General features: G+C 50.2%; 1 protein-coding gene across 1 annotated transcript in view; it reads left to right on the forward strand.

Annotated features, from left to right (window-relative positions):
- The window catches only part of IGFBP2 (insulin-like growth factor binding protein 2, 36kDa), a 28,968-nt gene that overhangs the window by 9,191 nt on the left and 3,189 nt on the right, over positions 1-16,588 (forward strand). Inside the window, exon 3 of the mRNA XM_010861286.1 lies at positions 15,984-16,213. Coding sequence (XP_010859588.1) covers positions 15,984-16,213 — 230 coding nt within the window. The remainder of the gene's footprint in view (positions 1-15,983; positions 16,214-16,588) is intronic.

Consider the following 16,588-nt stretch of genomic DNA (forward strand, 5'->3'; position numbering starts at 1 on the left):
TCCCCTGCCACTAAATCCCAGTAGGATCCCCCCCCGCCCCCCCCCCAGCACCCACAACTTTTTAGCCTCAGGATTCTCCCCATTTGACGGGTGAAGAATTCAAGGCTGCATTCAGGTTCCAAAGCCAAGGCAAGTACAGACCAGGATGGAGTCTGGGGCTCCAGCTTCTCATTCCAGAGCTCCATCCCATCAGACTCACATGCAGAGAAGCAGTGAATTATATACTGCTGCTCGGAAAAGCTCCTTTTCCCTGGGAGGTAGTAATTAAGGCATAACTTCTCAAAAATCTTCTTTATGCAACTCCCCAGGGAGTTTCTTTTAGGTCTATTGTCTTGGCTTCTGGATAGAGGTGCCAAGATGCCTGTAGATAAAGTGCCTGAGGCCATGATAAACTGAAAATGGCAATTCCTCTGGGCCCTGCCCTTGCATTTGCCTGATAACACTGGGTGGTTTCTATTGGAACAATGGCAAGGTGTGTCAGGCAAGATAAAGGAAGGTGGGAAGGGATATGTGTATGTATGTTAGTTGGTTGCCATTCCCTTCTCTAGGGGATCTTCTTGACCAAGGGATCAAACCCGGCTCTCCTGCATTTTAGGCAGATTTGTTACCATCTGAGCCAAGTGTTCTTTAGGACGGATTGGCTTACTGGATCCTAAATGCTTTTGAGGTCGGGTAGGGGGCCACTTGGAGAAGGCAATGGCATCCCACTCCAGTACTCTTGCCTGGAAAATCCCATGGACGGAAGAGCCTGGTGGGCTGCAGTCCATGGGGTCGCTAAGAATCAGACACGACTGAGCAACTTCACTTTCACGCATTGGAGAAGGAAATGGCAACCCACTCCAGTGTTCTTGCTTGGAGAATCCCAGGGACAGGGGAGCCTGGTGGGCTGCCGTCTACGGGGTCGCACAGAGAACACGACTGAAGTGACTTAGCAGCAGCAGCAGCAGCAGCAGCAGCAGGGGGCCACTTATGACTGATGGCTTCCTTCTCTGGGAAGACAAGAGAGGGTCTTGTGGAGGTGGGAAGGGACAAAATGATGGGGAACAGAAGAAAGGAAGCCCTGAGGTTACACGGTCTCTGTCAAGAGTCTTCCAAGATGCCAATAAGCAAGTGCCATTCTGGTTGGTTAAGTGCTGTGGAGGGAAACCACCTGGGCTTTGGTTTCGGCTCTGATGTTGCTATGTGACTTTGTGCCATTGGCCCCACATCCTGTGGCTTCTTAGACAAGTGTGAGAGGAGACAAATTATCAATCTCATGTGATTGCTTGATGATAAAGTTCTGTACACAAACCACTTAGCACAGGATTGGAAACTCAGAAGCACTTGAGAATCTCAGGGAAGTGTTTCTGCTTCTGAAAGGAGGGAAGGGCACAAACTTTAAAAGAAGGACATCAACCCGAGGGCATGATGTAAACTGACTATAATCAAGTAAGGCCAAGATGGTGGATGAGTTGGCTTCTATTAGCCCTTGAGCCTCAGCATATCTTAATACCTCAGCGTGCTAAACGACACACCCAGCAGTGCCATGGTGGTTCCGAGGCCAGTCATCAAAGGCCAGAAAGAGGGCAGTGGCCCAATTCCTGGAAAATCCCCACCCCTTCCCCAAAACAGTTGGAATAATCCTCCCACTCATTGAAAGAAAGTGAAAGTTGCTCAGTCTGACCTTTTGTGACCCCACGGACTGTAGCCTGCCAGGCTCCTCTGTCCGTGAAATTCTCCAGGTAAGAATGTTGAAGTAGCCATTCCTTCTCCAGGGGATCTTCCCAAGCCAGGGATCGAACCCAGGTCTCCCCCATTGCAGGGGGATTCTTTACTGTCTGAGCCACCAGGGAAGCCCAGCCCCTGAGATTACCAGGCCATAAAAACTAAGCATGCCATATTTCAAGGCCACTCTTGCCTTCTGAGATGGACCACGCTCTGTCTGTGGAGTGTGTTTCTCTCTAAATAAATCTGCTTCTTACCTATCACTTTGTCTCTCACTGAATTCTTTCTGTGATGAGACATCAAGAACCTGAGCTTCATTAAGTCCTGAGACCAGGTGTGTGATCTCAAGTTAAAAGACAGTGGGTTCAAGTCCTGGCCTGTGGGTTCAGGTCTCAATCTGAGTTGCACAGTTAACTTCCACAGGGTGTGGCTTACCTGGACCGCCGCCCTTTGCTTTGGAAAGTCCAGAATGGAGTCAGTCGTGGACGATGTTCCAGAGGGCAGTCGCAGCCTTTGATGCCATTGTTACGCCTTGTGTTTCTACCAGGGCATCTTCATTCCCCAGAAGGGAGGGTTCTTACCTGAGGCCCTGCTAGTTATCTCTGGTTCCTTTGTTGCCTCTAAACCAAGAGAGACAACTGATGTGCTGCAGGATTATATCAGACAAGATTAGTGAACTTTTAGTTGAAGGAAAAGAAAGCATGGTGACCTATTTAAAGACACTTATTTATATTCAAGACACTTCTTGTGCTGGTTTGAGAGTGTGGCCGGCAATCCTGGACATCTCTGCAGGTTTTTAGTTTCTTTCTGCATCCTGTGGGTTCAGTTTGTCAGGCCTGGGGTATCTGGGAGTGACCCAGGGATGGAGAAGAGGTGGCAGAAGGGGAGGGTGGGAGGAGAGAAGTGGGCGGAAGCCAGTGTTTATGGCTCTCTGGGATGGGGTCCGTGTGGTGGCATCAGAGCTGAGTGTAGGGACAGCTGTTTGAATGTGGGTCCCAGTTGAGGGAAGTGGCTTCTCTCTCCAGCTCATGCTTCACTTTGCTCACTGCCTTTCTATTCTCACTGCTCTGGGGCTTAGATGGTGAGGGAGAGACCAGAAAGATGAGAAGAAGAGTAATATAACAGGATGCTCTAGGCCAGAGTGGTGGGATGTTTTTCAGACAGTCTGTTTTCCTAATGTTTAAACACTGATTAAACACATGTACAAGCTATGAGACTGACTCTGCAGATACAGTCACACCACCTATGTAGTGCATGCTTTCTGAAATGTTTTATGTTGGAGTATAGCTGATTAACAATATCGTGTTAGTTTCAGGTGGACCGCAAAGTGATTTAGTTTATATGTATGTGCGTGGGCGCTCAGTCGCTTCAGTCATGTTTGACTCTTTGCTACCCTATGGACTGCATCCCGCCAGGCTCCTCCAGGCAAGATTACTGGAGTGGGCTGCCATTCCCTCCAGGGGATCTTCCCAACCCAGAGACTGAACCCATGTGTCCTTTGTCTCCTGCATTGCAGACAGATTCTTTACCGCTGAACCACCAGGGAAGCCCCGCTTATACATATATATGTATCTGTTGTTTTTCAAGTTCTTTTCCCATTTAGGTTACTATAGAGTATGGTGGGCTACAGTCCATGGGGTCGCAAGAGTCGGACACGACTTAGCGACTAAAACCACCACCACCACCACCACCAGAGTATTGAGAAGAGTTCCCTGTGCTATACGGTAGGTGCTTGTTGATTATGTATTTTTAAATATAGCAGTGTGTACACGTCAGTTCCAAACTCCCAATCTATCCCTCCCCAACAACACATGCTTTTTGATCCTAAAGGGGAGCAAGACAGGCATTTGAAAAAGTTGATTATTGTCCAAGAAGAAATCAAGTCAGTAGAGATGTATTTAAATCTCATGCAAGTGGCTCTTTTAGCCTTTTGATCAAGGCTCTTGGGAAGATCTTTCGTGAAATAATGGGGCTCTTTTCTGGTGGATGAAATCTCAGAAGGAAGGGTATCTCCAGTCTTACGAAAGAAAGGACAACCTTTTTCTTCCAAAAAATTGAGCACAGAATATGTCTTCCTTCCTGCCCTCTTTTCGTGATAAGTACTTTTTTTAAAAAACAAAAAAAAAGCTCTATGGAAGCTAGGTCCAAGTTTTTGTCTTCAAGAAGCTCCCTCCTTCGGGGGAGGAAGGAAAAGCATGGACCCGTGGCTTTGTGCCAGTGCACTCAGGCTCCAGGGCTGTGCAGGAAGCTGAGTCCAATTACAAGGGTGCTTGGCCCGGGAGTGCGCGTCCTCCACTCAGTCAAGTTTCTGCATTACACTTGGAGGGCATTGTCCTTCCTCCTGAATGATGATGTGTAACTTCATTACAGATGTGTCATTTTTTTCTGCCTGCAGTTTGTCCCTCGTTTTCGTTCTTCCCGTGAAACTCTTGGGTGGCTTCTAAGCTGGATCTCTCCTGTTTTAGGTTAAGGCTGCTACCTCTCTGCTTCTTAAGAAGCCAAAACAGTCATCTCCCTTCACTGGGCGTGAGTGGCCCTTGAGTGGCGATACCTGCATCTTCCCCTCCTTGACCCTGTGGCCCTCTTGTGCTCTCTTCAAGCCTTTCCTGATTCATTTCCCAGTTCTTCATGCTGCAGAGACCTTGCCAGGAGCCCGTGGTGCCCTGCTGGCACCAGGTAGCTCTCGTTACACTGCCCTCTGAGAGTGTAGGTGAAGTTGGCCACGTCACTGGTGCCGTCCTCTTTCAGCCATTGGGGTTCACGGAGCACCTTGTAATTACTGATGCCCCTGCTTGACAAGGAGGGGTGAGGAGTGGCTGGAGTGAGTTTATCTTTAAAAATGCAGAGAGGTACTAAGAATGATATAATAATGCCAGTCTACCACCCATAGCTGGGAATGGATGATGTTTGTTGTCACATTTACTCCAAGTCTTTTTTTTTAAAGCGTCCCCTCTCCACCAGCCACCCCCGTCCCCTGTCCCTGCTCGCTAGACAACCACTTAGCGTTATTCACTGCTTCTCTTTCTTAACTAAACAGATTTGCTAATTGGATGACCAACATTTCAGAGTTGTTCTCTGAGAATAAATGGGAAAATGTACATAAAAGGTTTCTTTCGGCAACTTTCCCCCCCATCCACTTTAGATTTTTGAGATCTACCCATGTTGATAGACACTGGTCAGAGCTATTCTTTTTGACTGCTCTAATTATTTCATTGTATTATTTTATTGATTTATCTATCCATTCATCTGTTGAAAGGCTTTTGGATCCAGTTGCTAAATAGTTTTCACAAGTACAGTGATGCTGTAATGAAAGTTTTTGTGCACAAGTCAGAGAGAAGCAGTTACTGGGTCAGGCACATTCTTCTCTTCCTATTAGCCTCTGGTTCAGGTTTGCACCAAAGCACATTCTCTGCTTACTTGGGCCTTCAGCAGGTAGATCCCCTGGCCAGGTTCTCAGATGACTTGTGTTGAACCAGAAGAGAAATGCTTGGGACCCCCGGCAAAAAGGGAAAGCTGGTGGGGCTGCTGACAATCTTGATATCAATTTCTCTGGCTCTTCAAGGACAGCCTGGCTTGCAGAGCCCCAGAGGACCATGTTGAATTTCAGCATGTTTTTGTTTTCTCAAACTGTCTGCCTCCACCCTGACCCTCCCCAGGCCTTGGCGATTCCAGGAATGACCCTGGTGTTTATGAAGCAGCCCTTTGGAGATCGAAGAGGCAGAGAGGCCCTGTGCTGTGTTTCTGCTCACTCAGGTTGGCAGGGAGGGGGTGAGATGAGAGCTGCTCTAGGAACCTCCAAGGTGCCTGGCCAAGGATGGCCCCTCTGTGTGCATCCAAGCATAGACACGTGTCTGTTTACGAACCCGCCTGTCCGCAGGTGCAAAGAGCGTATGAATCTTTGTCTTGGCAAGGTGTACACGTGAAGCCGTATCTCTTGAGCAGAAGCCTTTTCTCCCACCACCAAGAAATTCTTTGGGAAACCAAGGCAGGAATGGGGCCCTGACTAGAAGGGGGTTGTTAAAAGTATAGTCTCTGACGCCCACCCAGGTCTTGCTGTCTCCAAAGCTTTGGGGCTGGAGCGGTGGTGTTTAGTCGCCATGTCTGACTCTTTCGTGACTCCATGGGCTGTAGCCTGCCAAGCTCCTCTGTCCATGGGATTTTCCAGACAATAATACTGGAGTGGGCTGCCATTTCTTTCCCTAGGGAATCTTCCTGACCCAGGGATTGGACCTGTGTCTCCTGTATTGGCAGGCAGGTTCTTTACCACTGAGCCACCAGGGGAGCCCTGGGGCTGGAGTGTAGGACTCTGTTTTTCCACAAGCTCTTCAGATGCTATCTGATGAACAGCTATGATTAGGAAACGTTTGCCTGGTCTCACTCCCTGAATTTACAGCTGAGCACACGGGGGCGTGCACATCTGAGACACCCAGCTGGCATCACCCAGAACCCCAGGCCTGGAGGTAATCTCAAGATTAGAACCTGAAGACTTTAACTTGCCAGCCAGCACTGCCCTTCCCACCATACTGGAACCGGTTGGCCAAGGCTTTGAGCCCAAGAGCCCTTGTTCCAAAGGAAATCCTACAAGGGCTCAGAATGGCTTAGCAGGTGGTTGTCCTCTGCCCTCCTGTTGGCCACTGTCGCTGTCTCCAGTAGTGGTTCCTTCCCAGCATGAGGATGGGACTGGGTGCCCACTGGCCATCCCCCTCCACAGACTTCACCCAGCTCTACAGCCCTTAGCTGGGTGGTGGGCCCTGGTAGCTGTGGGGGTGCAGGGCCATGGTCCTCAGGTGAGAAAGGTCAGTACCTGCACCTGTATGATGTGACCACCTGGGTCGAATTCAGCACGGTTCTCTGGGGCTCTGTGAGCCAAGCTGTCCCTGAAGAGCCAGAGAAATTGATATCAAGATGGTCAGCAGCCCTACTAGGTTTCCCTCGTTTCTGTGAGTCTAGAACATCAGAAGAGGCTGCTTACTTGCAGCCATTTCCTTACGTAGAGGGTGGTCAGAAACCTCCTTTGTTTGAAACTTGCTTTGCTTGCAAACCATGCAGAGGCGCTGCTGGTCTGGTGGCAGCTGAGAGAGGTCAGATTGCTTAGCGGTCGTCCTCGCAGGGAGCAGGGGCTCAGAGTCGGGGAAAGAACGGGAAGGGAGTTTGCAATGAATCTGGGTATGAGCAGGGGGTAGATGGCCTGATCCAGGAGAGTCATTAACTGAGCTGGAATGTCGCCACTGCTGACATCCACGCATGCGTGCACTACTCAGGATTCCCATGTGAGAGGTCTCAGTTGCCAGCTGCCCGTGACCATCTAAAAAAAAGTAGAGGATGACATGTGATGTCTCTTACCCAGAGAGACTAGGGACCTCAGGTTTAACTTTAGCTGAAGAATAACAAATAGGCCCCCTTTGTACCCTGTGTATGTGTTAGTTGCTCAGTCGTGTCTGACTCTTTTGTGACCCCATGAACTGTATGTAGCCTGCCAGGCTCCTCTGTCCATGGGATTCTCCAGGCAAGAATACTAGAGTGGGTTAGCATGCCCTTCTCCAGGGGATCTTTCCCACTCAGGGATTGAACCCAGGTCTTCTGCATTGGCAATAGATTCTTTACCCTCTGAGCCACCAGGGAAGCCCCTTTCTACCCCACCCATTTCTAACTTCTGCCCCTACCTTCCCCACCTCTCAGCATGGCCTGAATTACCCACCCCAGCCTCTGGGCGGCTTGTGTTACTGAACACAGTGGCTACAGGCTAGGCGCGTCTGGTGAGCACAGTCAGCCATACAAACGGAGGGACTGGCTTCAGATTCTCTCCAACAAAAGTGGAAAGCTTGTTGGCAAGTTTACCTGGGAGTCCAGCCTCACCTGTGCGTGCACGGTGGGCATGAGACTCTTGTTTTTCCTCCCTCCCTTTCTGCCTTCTTTCTTCCCCTTATCCTCCCATCCTTCCTTCCCTTAGTTTCTGTAAGCAGAGTTAAAGTAATTTCGGCAAATCCACCCTTGCCCAAGGACTTCATCAGATGGCAGAGAGCTTTGATGTTTGCAACATAATATATATATAATCAACAGAATCGTTTCAGAAGAAATATCTGAATAGATGGTTTTGCACAACTCTCTTTTCACTAGTCCCCACCCCAGCCCCACCCCCACCCCCAACTCCATGCATTTGGCCATTCTGCAGATCAGATATCACCCACCATTCCCCTCTGCCTGACAAATGCACCTTTCGTTTTACTCATTCCAGAACTAGATGATTCGTGTGTTTCTTCCAAGGCCTGGTTGCCCACATTGGGAGTCTACAAATGCTGTAGACTATTTAAGTAGCAGCCTTCACTTTTGTTGTTGTTAAGTTGCTAAATTATATCTGACTCTGTGACCCCATGGACTGCAGCACACCAGGCCCCTCTGTGCTCCACCACCTCCCAGAGTCTGCTCAAATTCACATCCATTGAGCTGGTGATGCCGTCTAACCATCTCATACTCTGCCACCCTGTTCTTTTGCCTTCAGTCTTTCCCAGCATCAGAGACTTTTCCAGTGAGTCGACTCTTCACATCAAGTGGCCAAAGTATTGGAGCTTCAGCTTCAGCCTTCACTTAAGTACAGTGATTCTTCTTCTTTTTTTTTTTCAGCTTTGAGAAATTAGAGCTCAGAAAGGTTAAAGGGTTTGGCCCAAATCACAGGTGACCTGTCAGTGGCAAAGCCAGGATTGGAATTCAGGGCTCTTGACTCCTGACCATTCGAGTTTGTGAATGAATTGTCCATGGCTATGGATATTAATGGAGAAGTTATCTGAGAGGGAGGAGAAAGATGGTAGTTAGTATTTATGTTTTTGCCCAACATATATGTCAAGGTTAAGTGCATTTTGGGGGAAATCAACAAAGAGCCATGTGACTTCTGTATGCAGCCGGGATGGAACCAAGGAAGGAGCCAACATTCCCCTAGCCTGTTACTTGCAGTGTATTCTCGAAGGGCCTGGGGATGCTAGTACCTGTTGAAGGAAGTGAGTTCACTGAGAGAATGAGTGATGGATTTAGGGTTGGGTTAGATCATCTCTATGGTGCCCTCAGCCCTTAGATTTCCGAATAATTATGAGACAGAAGGTTGGAAAATGGCTAGGATTTCTTTAGAATAAAAAAGGAGATGTATTGACCTATGATGAAGATGTGTGATGGTTTTTGGAAAAGATCTTCTTTTCTCATCAGCCGTGCATAAGCAGGAAAGGGTAGGGGGTTGCTGTTCTTAAGTCTTAAGTCTTAAGGCTTGTTTTCCTCAGAGTGTGCTAAGATTTCTTCTAAATCAGAAATTGTTGTTGTTCAGTCTCGAAGTCATGTCTGACTCTTGTGATCGCATGGACTGCAGCATGCTAGGCTTGCCTGTCCTTCACTATTTTCTGCAGTTTGCTCAAACTCAAGTCCATTGAGTTGATGATGACATCCAACCATCTTGTCCTGTATTGCCCCCTTCCTCTCCTGCTCTCAATCTTCCCGGCATCAAGGTCTTTTCCAGTGAGTTGGTTCTTCACATCAGGTGGCCAAAGTATTGGAGCTTTAGCTTCAACATCAGTCCTTCCAATGAATATTCAGGGTTGATTTCCTTTAAGATTGATTGATTTAATCTCCTTGCTGTCCAAGGGACTCTCAGGAGTCTTCTCCAACGCCACAGTTCAAAAGCATCAATTCTTCAGCACCCAGCCGCCTTTTTGGTCCGACTCTCACATCTATTCATGACTACTGGGAAAACCATAGCTTTGACTATACAGACATGGTGTCTCTGCTTTTTAATACGCTGTCTAGGTTTGTCATAGCTTTTCTTCCAAGAAGCAAGTTTCTTTTAATTTCATGGCTGCAGTCACTGTCCACAGTGATTTTGGAGCCCAAGAAAATCAAACCTGCCAGCTGTCAAATGGAGCAGAGGTCAGAGCATTGCAGTACGAGAAAGTAACATTCCATGAGAGGAAGGGTCTGTTGGACACAAAGGTCTTCGTTGAATAAGGTTGTCAGTGCTACAATCAAACAAGAAGACACTGAGGGGGAAAGGGCTGTGCCCAAAATTAAGTTTTAGTATTTATGGATAGAAGTAGGCAGCTGGAATGTCACCCTCCTCGGGTAGGTTTAGGAAGGCTGGGTCACAGAGCAGTGTGGAGACCCCAGGCCAGTTATGGAACACTTGTAACAATAGCAGAGAGGTTGTGTGTGCTCCTGGAGACCCAGGTACTGGTCCTTTGGGCCTCTAGTTTGCTGTCTGTAAAATGGGACACCTCATCCATTTCTTCTCTTCCTTCTGCCTTTCTCACTCAGCTTTCCTCCAGGTGTGTAAGGGGTGAAGTTGGGACAGTGTCCCTGCTGTGTGACCAGCCTTCTCCCTGCCCTACAAGTCTCCCACAGGTGCGCTCTACTCTCCTATCATCATCCCTACTTCCCCACTTGGAAAAGCTTGACCTTCTATGTATCATTAGGAAACTGCCTGCTATAGCATTGACCCATTTCCTGGGTCACTAGGCAGAGAACAGTTACTGCTTGCTAATCCTTAGGCAGTATCTCGTCAGGGGTCTTGGAGTTCCCTGTCAGTCATCCTGAAGCCTTCAGGCTTTTCCAGTTCAGTGATTCGGGTTGCTAAGAACCATTTCTTAGAGTGACCTTTGCACTGCAGCCCATGGAGCTGCATACATAAGTGTTGCTTAATAAATATTATTCTGAACCAAACTCTCCTAGGCAGAAAGAAAAAAAAAAATTCCAACTTGGTATTTTTGTTCCTGAGGGCAAATTCCATCTCTAGCTGGAGTTCTTCTGTGGAATGTTTTCCTGCGGACTGCCCTGTCACCTATAAGAGAACAGATGGGCAGAGCTTGGTAACATGTGCTGATGTCCTTGTCCTGCAGAGGGAGGGGTGCCGTGTGGGTTCGTCCCGAGGGAGGGCCAGCCCTGTGTGCTCGGCACTGTGTATGCATGCCACCCTTGGGATCCTGCCTGCCGCCCATGGGAGGTGGATCCTGTTTGTGCCCATTTTACAGATGAGCAGTGAAGGCACAGTGAGTTTAGGTAACTTGTCCAGGGCTGCACAGCTCGGTGGTGAAGCTGGGATTCAGCCAAACAATTAGGCTTTGTAGGCTGAGTGCTTGAACCTCTTTGGCTGGTAATAGGAGCAGTCAAGGAATCAAGGCTCTTCTCAGCCTACCGGCCTTTCTCATCTCCATCCCAGGAAACGATTGCATTTCCCTAGCTCTGGGCTTCCACTTCAAGGTGGTGGGGGCGTCAGCACCTGCGTCAGCGAACCAGGCCCGTGGATTTCCTCATCTTATTAGCGCTTTCATCGGCAATGATGAAATCAATAAAGGAGTGGGTTCCAGGAACATACCCTGGAGCCCAGGCGGCCTCCGTGAGGGTAGGCAAACTGACCTTCAGCTCAGAGCGGTCAGGGACATCTCGGGACAGGAAACCGCCTCTGTCCTCCTGGGATAAGGCTGCTCCCTGGAGCCCTGTCTTCTGGGACCCAGTGTAGGGCGATTTTATATGACTTGGGGGCCCTAGACATGTGTGCCTCCATGGGCCCTTTCCCCCACAAAAAATGGCTTAAAATCATATTTTTATAACTGCACACGTATCAGTGTTATATGAGGATGTTTGCTGTGACTTAAAAGTTTATTATTTTTTCTTCTGATTTTAAAAAGAAATGAAAACATTTCCTGGGGCTCTGGGTACTGTGCCCACCATGGTCCGTGATGAGCAGGCCAGCCCTGCCAGGAGCCGGAGGCTCTGAATAAGCATTCTTCTCTGTACCCTTTGCCTCCGCCCAGTGTTTCCAGAGCTTTCCGAGGGCCTGGTTCTGAGCATCAGCTGTGGGCTCAGCTCTAGGCACAGTGGTACGAGTGCCCAGGAGAGTTGGGAAAGAGGGGTCAGCAGGCTGCCAGTTCTCTGAGGTCCCCACCACCATCGCCAAGAAGGCGGGCTCGGAGACCAGAGGCATGCCTGGGGATGGAGCCGTGGTGGAGGGGGTCTTAGCTGAGGCGGGGAGGGGGGTACAGCCTTTGTGAGGGGCTGGGGGTCTTGAGCACTGAGCCATGGAGAGCATCAGGCCTCTGGAGAAAGCCTAGCTCCTGAACAGTGGTTTTCACCTGGGGGCATTTTCGCCTCCCGGGGCCATTGGGTAATGTTCAAAGGCATTTTTGATGATTACAACTTGGGGCGGGTGCTGCTGGCATTTGGTGAGTGGAAGTCCGGGATGATGCTGGGCGCCTCACACAGGACAGCTCCCAACAAAGAATCTTGTGGTGCCAAGACTAGTAGTGCTGAGGTTAGGAGACCCCAACCTCAAGAATGTTCCAGACATTGGTTCCTGTGAGTAGGCCCTTTCCAAAAGTCCTCGAGAGGACTAAACACGCAGGCTGACCTGCCCTCTTCCAACCCAAGGTGGTGTGATTACAGCCACAGTGGAGACAGGCTGTATTCATCTAAGCCTTGGGGTGGCTTCCCATGAAAAGAGAGGAGCCAAGTGAGCTTCTGAGCGTCACAGCTTTAGACAGCAGAGCGGATGGGTCCAGAAATGGTGGGAGATTCCCAGAGCCCTTGTCTAGTTCCCTGGTCAGCAGAATGCATGGTCTGGAGTGCTGGAAGTAGTGTTGAGGTCTCCAGAAATTCTGCCACAGTGGGGCAGGAAGCTGGCTGGGCAGGGCATGGTGAGGTTGGGGTCGTGCCCAGGGTGAACTGGGGCTAGGCGAGGGCAATCCGCAGGTTCCTGTATTGTCTTTCCCATGGGGTCCTGCCGGGTTCCTGGTGGAAGCAGGCTTTTGTAATCATCTTGCTCTTTTCCTCCTGTGTTCCCTGGGCCATGCCAGCAGGGATGGGGGCAGAGAGCCTGAAATTGCCCCACGGGTCCAGGGACAAAGAAGCCTGTAGAAACGGAAATGGCAGAACTGGCGGTGAGGCTGGGGTTGAGTCCTCTTCTCCACTTGTGCCAACATCTGCCACATGCATCAAGGTTAACGTGAAGGAGATGGAGGGTTACCTGGATCAGACCATCCTGTTTATTTGCCGGGTTTATCTCAGACTCTCTCAAGCCTTCCCTGCAGCCTGCTGCCCTCCACCTCTGATATCTGAGGAGGGAGAGGGGGATCTTACCTTCTTTGTGGTTGACCTCAGCTGCCTGAACACTCCAGAGGAAAGCTGTAGCCAGCCCCCCATTCAGGGGAGCGTGGCCAGTAGCTGAGCTGGGGAACCAGGAGCGCCTTCTCTTAGGGCCTCTGGGTTTCTGCTGTTTGGGTCTGAAGGACAGAAAGCGGAGGTGGGCAGGGTAAGGAGCGTCTGGGGCAGGTTGATGTAGACCACGGTGGATCCCGATTCCCACCCGACTTGGTGTCAGATGCTTCAGACCCGCGTTCCCCTGCGGGTGGTGCTGGGGTTTCTGGAATAGGGAGTCACCTGCATTTGGCTATTTATGATAGAATCTGGGCTACTCAGAGCCTCTGGGGAAATAGCCATTCTGGAGAAACATTTTCTGGGTTTCAGAAGGCTTACTCATTTAAAGACTTCAATTTTTATTTTCCTAAAGTGTAACAATTTTGGATAGAAAAAAATTTTTTTTTTTTAAATACTGAATACTTGATATGCTTACCCCTTCCCTTATTGCATGCCCCAAGGTCATGGCAACCTGCTCCAGTATTCTTGCCTGGAGAATTCCATGGATAGAGGAGTCTGGCAGGCTATGGTCCATGGGGTCACAGAGAATCAGACTCGACTGAGCAACTAACACACACACAAGGTCATATTATCAACATGAGTCTTATTTTGGGCCACACAATGTGGAAGTTTTCAGGGGTCATCAATGGCTGTGAAGTTGTTTGTGGGGCACTGAACATCCCCAGAGTTCTTCTGTCTGTTTTTTTTAACTGTCTTCTATCCTCTCTGCCATTTGGTACTTCTTGCGCTGACAACGTGCCTGCCTTCTTATTCCTTTTAATTTTGTTGATTTTATTTGTGGTGGCCTTGGAAACCAGACATGCAGAAACCAGGCTTACTGGAGCAGTGCTCCTGTGAACCATCAGGGTTCTTCATGCATTGATTTTCTCTGTCTTGTTGGGAAAGCATCACAGCTTTACAATGCTCGGACGTGGTGACTGCTGTTCTGAGGCTCGTGAAACTTATCTTCCTCTGCTTCCTGTCTCTGGGTCAAGTTCCACAGGGCCAGCGTAGCGGATCACTGAGGCAGATGTCATCAGCATCCCATCATCACTATTACCATTTTCGTCATCAAAGTAATCACCACCAACAGGGGTAGTTTCTGCGCCCGCCCGTATCTCAACAGCTTTCCCTTTAACATACACTCAACTGTTCTGTGAAGTAGGAACTATTATTATCCAACAATTTGCAGTTAAGGAAACAGAGGCACAGAGCGAGTATATATGTAGGAGAAATACAGGCTGGTATAAAAAATGGTAGAGCTGGGATTTAGCCTGAGTCTGCCCTCCTGACCAGTGCTCGCCAGTCTGGAAATAATGTACCAGGTTCTAAAGGGATCCTCTCTGGCTAGTGAGATCTGACACACAGGCAGCAGGTCTGATGTGAAGGGAAAGGATGGGAGCCAACCTTTGTTGAACTCCTCTGTTTGCGGGGACCCTGCTGGTGCCTGGTCCCCTGGAGGATGTAGGTACTGGCTCCCCAAGGCACGGAGGAGGGTCCCACCCCTTAGCTGATGAAGGAGTGAACACCAAAGCTCAGAACAACCCAGAGAGGTTATCACGGGCCCTCCTTTTACAGGTAAGGGTCAGCTTCTTTCCTCCATACAGCACTACCTGGGACAGCGAGCCTCAGCCCGCCACGCTGTGCCTGAGTTCTGAAGGGACTACTGAGTCCTGAGCGCCTTGCTTGAAATTCTTGTGTGGAAGGATTTATCGTAAGACATTTGGGTTTGTTATCCAGACTGTAGGTTTTTGGAGGTGCACTAAAGGGGAAGAGAAAATGTGCAAGGTTTGTTTGGAGACAGCCCCGAGTGTTCCCTGGGGCTGCAGGCGGCTGCAGGCTGTCTGAGGCCCTGAGGCCCCTGCTGTGTCTGTTAGGGGCTGTGTGCAACCTGGCCTGCCTAGAGCTCTCCGGACATGGTCTCCCTGGTCAGGACCCTTCCAGACCATTCACTGTTCCCTGGCTGCACACACCTAAGCCTGTGTGAGATGGCGGGGGTGTGGGGCATGCCACATGAGCTGTGCACACAGTAGGAGCTGTTCCCTGTGGCTGACTGGCTGGGGGTCTAAGAAAGTTCAAAAACTTAATGGGTGGACCTCGGAGAGTCATCTGGATATAAGGCTACACGCCCTGCAATAAGATAAAACTACAGCGTGGTCCTTGTTCCCGTTCTGGGAGCTCTCGATGCCATGGGTTAAAGTGGTAGTCGCTCAGTTGTGTCCGACCCTTTGTGACCCCATGGACTATAGCCTGCCAAGCTCCTCTGTCCATGGGATTCTCCAGGCAAGAATACTGCCATTCCCTTCTCCAGGGGATCTTCCCCACCCAGGGATCAAATCCCGGGTCCCCTGCATTGCGGGCAGATTCTTTACCATCTGAGCCACCAGGGAAGCCCTGTTGTGGGGTGGCGGGGCAGCATGCACAGACAGACCAGGAAACAAGTCAGGGACCCTGGGTCGCGCTGTAGGAGTGGAGTGTCCACGCGGGCAGCACAAGAGGGGGCAGGCGAGCTGATGAAGAATGACGGTGGAGGCGGTGTTGGACAATGAGTTCTGGTGGCGACCTGACTCTCCACCTCACTAACCACCATACACCACACAGCCCAGTGCTCTCTGTGGCTTGAATTTCAAAAACTCATCCAATGTGCGCCTTTTCAGACCATACATGATGAAGACTTAAAACAGGGGAGGTTAGTGGTGGGTGAATCTGAGACGTGTTTCTAGGGAAGAGTTGATGGCCTTAATCCCGTTCCCTGGTGAGGGCCTTGCCCACTCGATCCCCCAACCCTGCCTGGCCTCCTGGGATACGGACAGAGCAGAGTAGGTGGCCCAGGCTCCTTTCTGGAGTCAGAGTTTGTGTTCGCATCCTGGATTGTGATTTTGGTCAAGAAGCTGACCTCCGTGAGCCTCAGCTTCTCCGTCTGTAGAAGCTGGGGGATGTTGGTACTCCTAGTGGCTGTGAAACTGAAATTGATCGCCCACGTATCTTGCTTAGCGCTGTTACTGAGACGTTGGTCATCCCCTTTCTTGTCATTGTCAGGGTCAGCCAATCCCTGGAGGGCCCACATCTGGGGAAGCTAGACCTGCAGCTCTCCATCTCTTCCTCTGTCCCTGCAGACAACGGCGAGGAGCACTCTGAGGGAGGCCTGGTCGAGAACCACGTGGACGGGAACGTGAACTTGATGGGAGGTGGAGGTGGTGCCGGTCGGAAGCCCCTCAAGTCCGGCATGAAGGAGCTGGCCGTGTTCCGGGAGAAGGTCACGGAGCAGCACCGGCAGATGGGCAAGGGTGGCAAACATCACCTCGGCCTGGAGGAGCCCAAGAAGCTGCGGCCGCCACCTGCCAGGGTCAGAGAGGGTCGGGTCTGGCTGGAGGGATGGGAGGACGGTCAAAGCGAGGGTCCCGGCAGGAGGGGTCCGGAGCACTGCCGTGAGATCCATGTCCTGTGTGCCTGCGGGCAGAGTTCTTTCTGATTCCGCTGCTAACATTCAGTGTTTTTCAGGCATGTCAGTGTGTTTTTGAGGGCCTCAGCATCTTTGGCTGTGAGATGGGCTGGACATATGGGTTCTTGAAGTCCCTCGCTTCTAAAGCCTCCACATTTCTGCTCGGCTTCATTGCTGTTGTTTAGTTGCTAAGATGTGTCTGACTCTTTTGTGACCCCGTGGACTGTAGCCCGTCACGCTGCTCTGTCCATGGGATTCTCCAGGCAAGAATACTGGCTG

Source organism: Bison bison, unplaced genomic scaffold (assembly GCF_000754665.1).
Source record: "Bison bison bison isolate TAMUID 2011002044 unplaced genomic scaffold, Bison_UMD1.0 scf7180017864471, whole genome shotgun sequence".
NCBI lineage: Eukaryota > Metazoa > Chordata > Mammalia > Artiodactyla > Bovidae > Bison > Bison bison.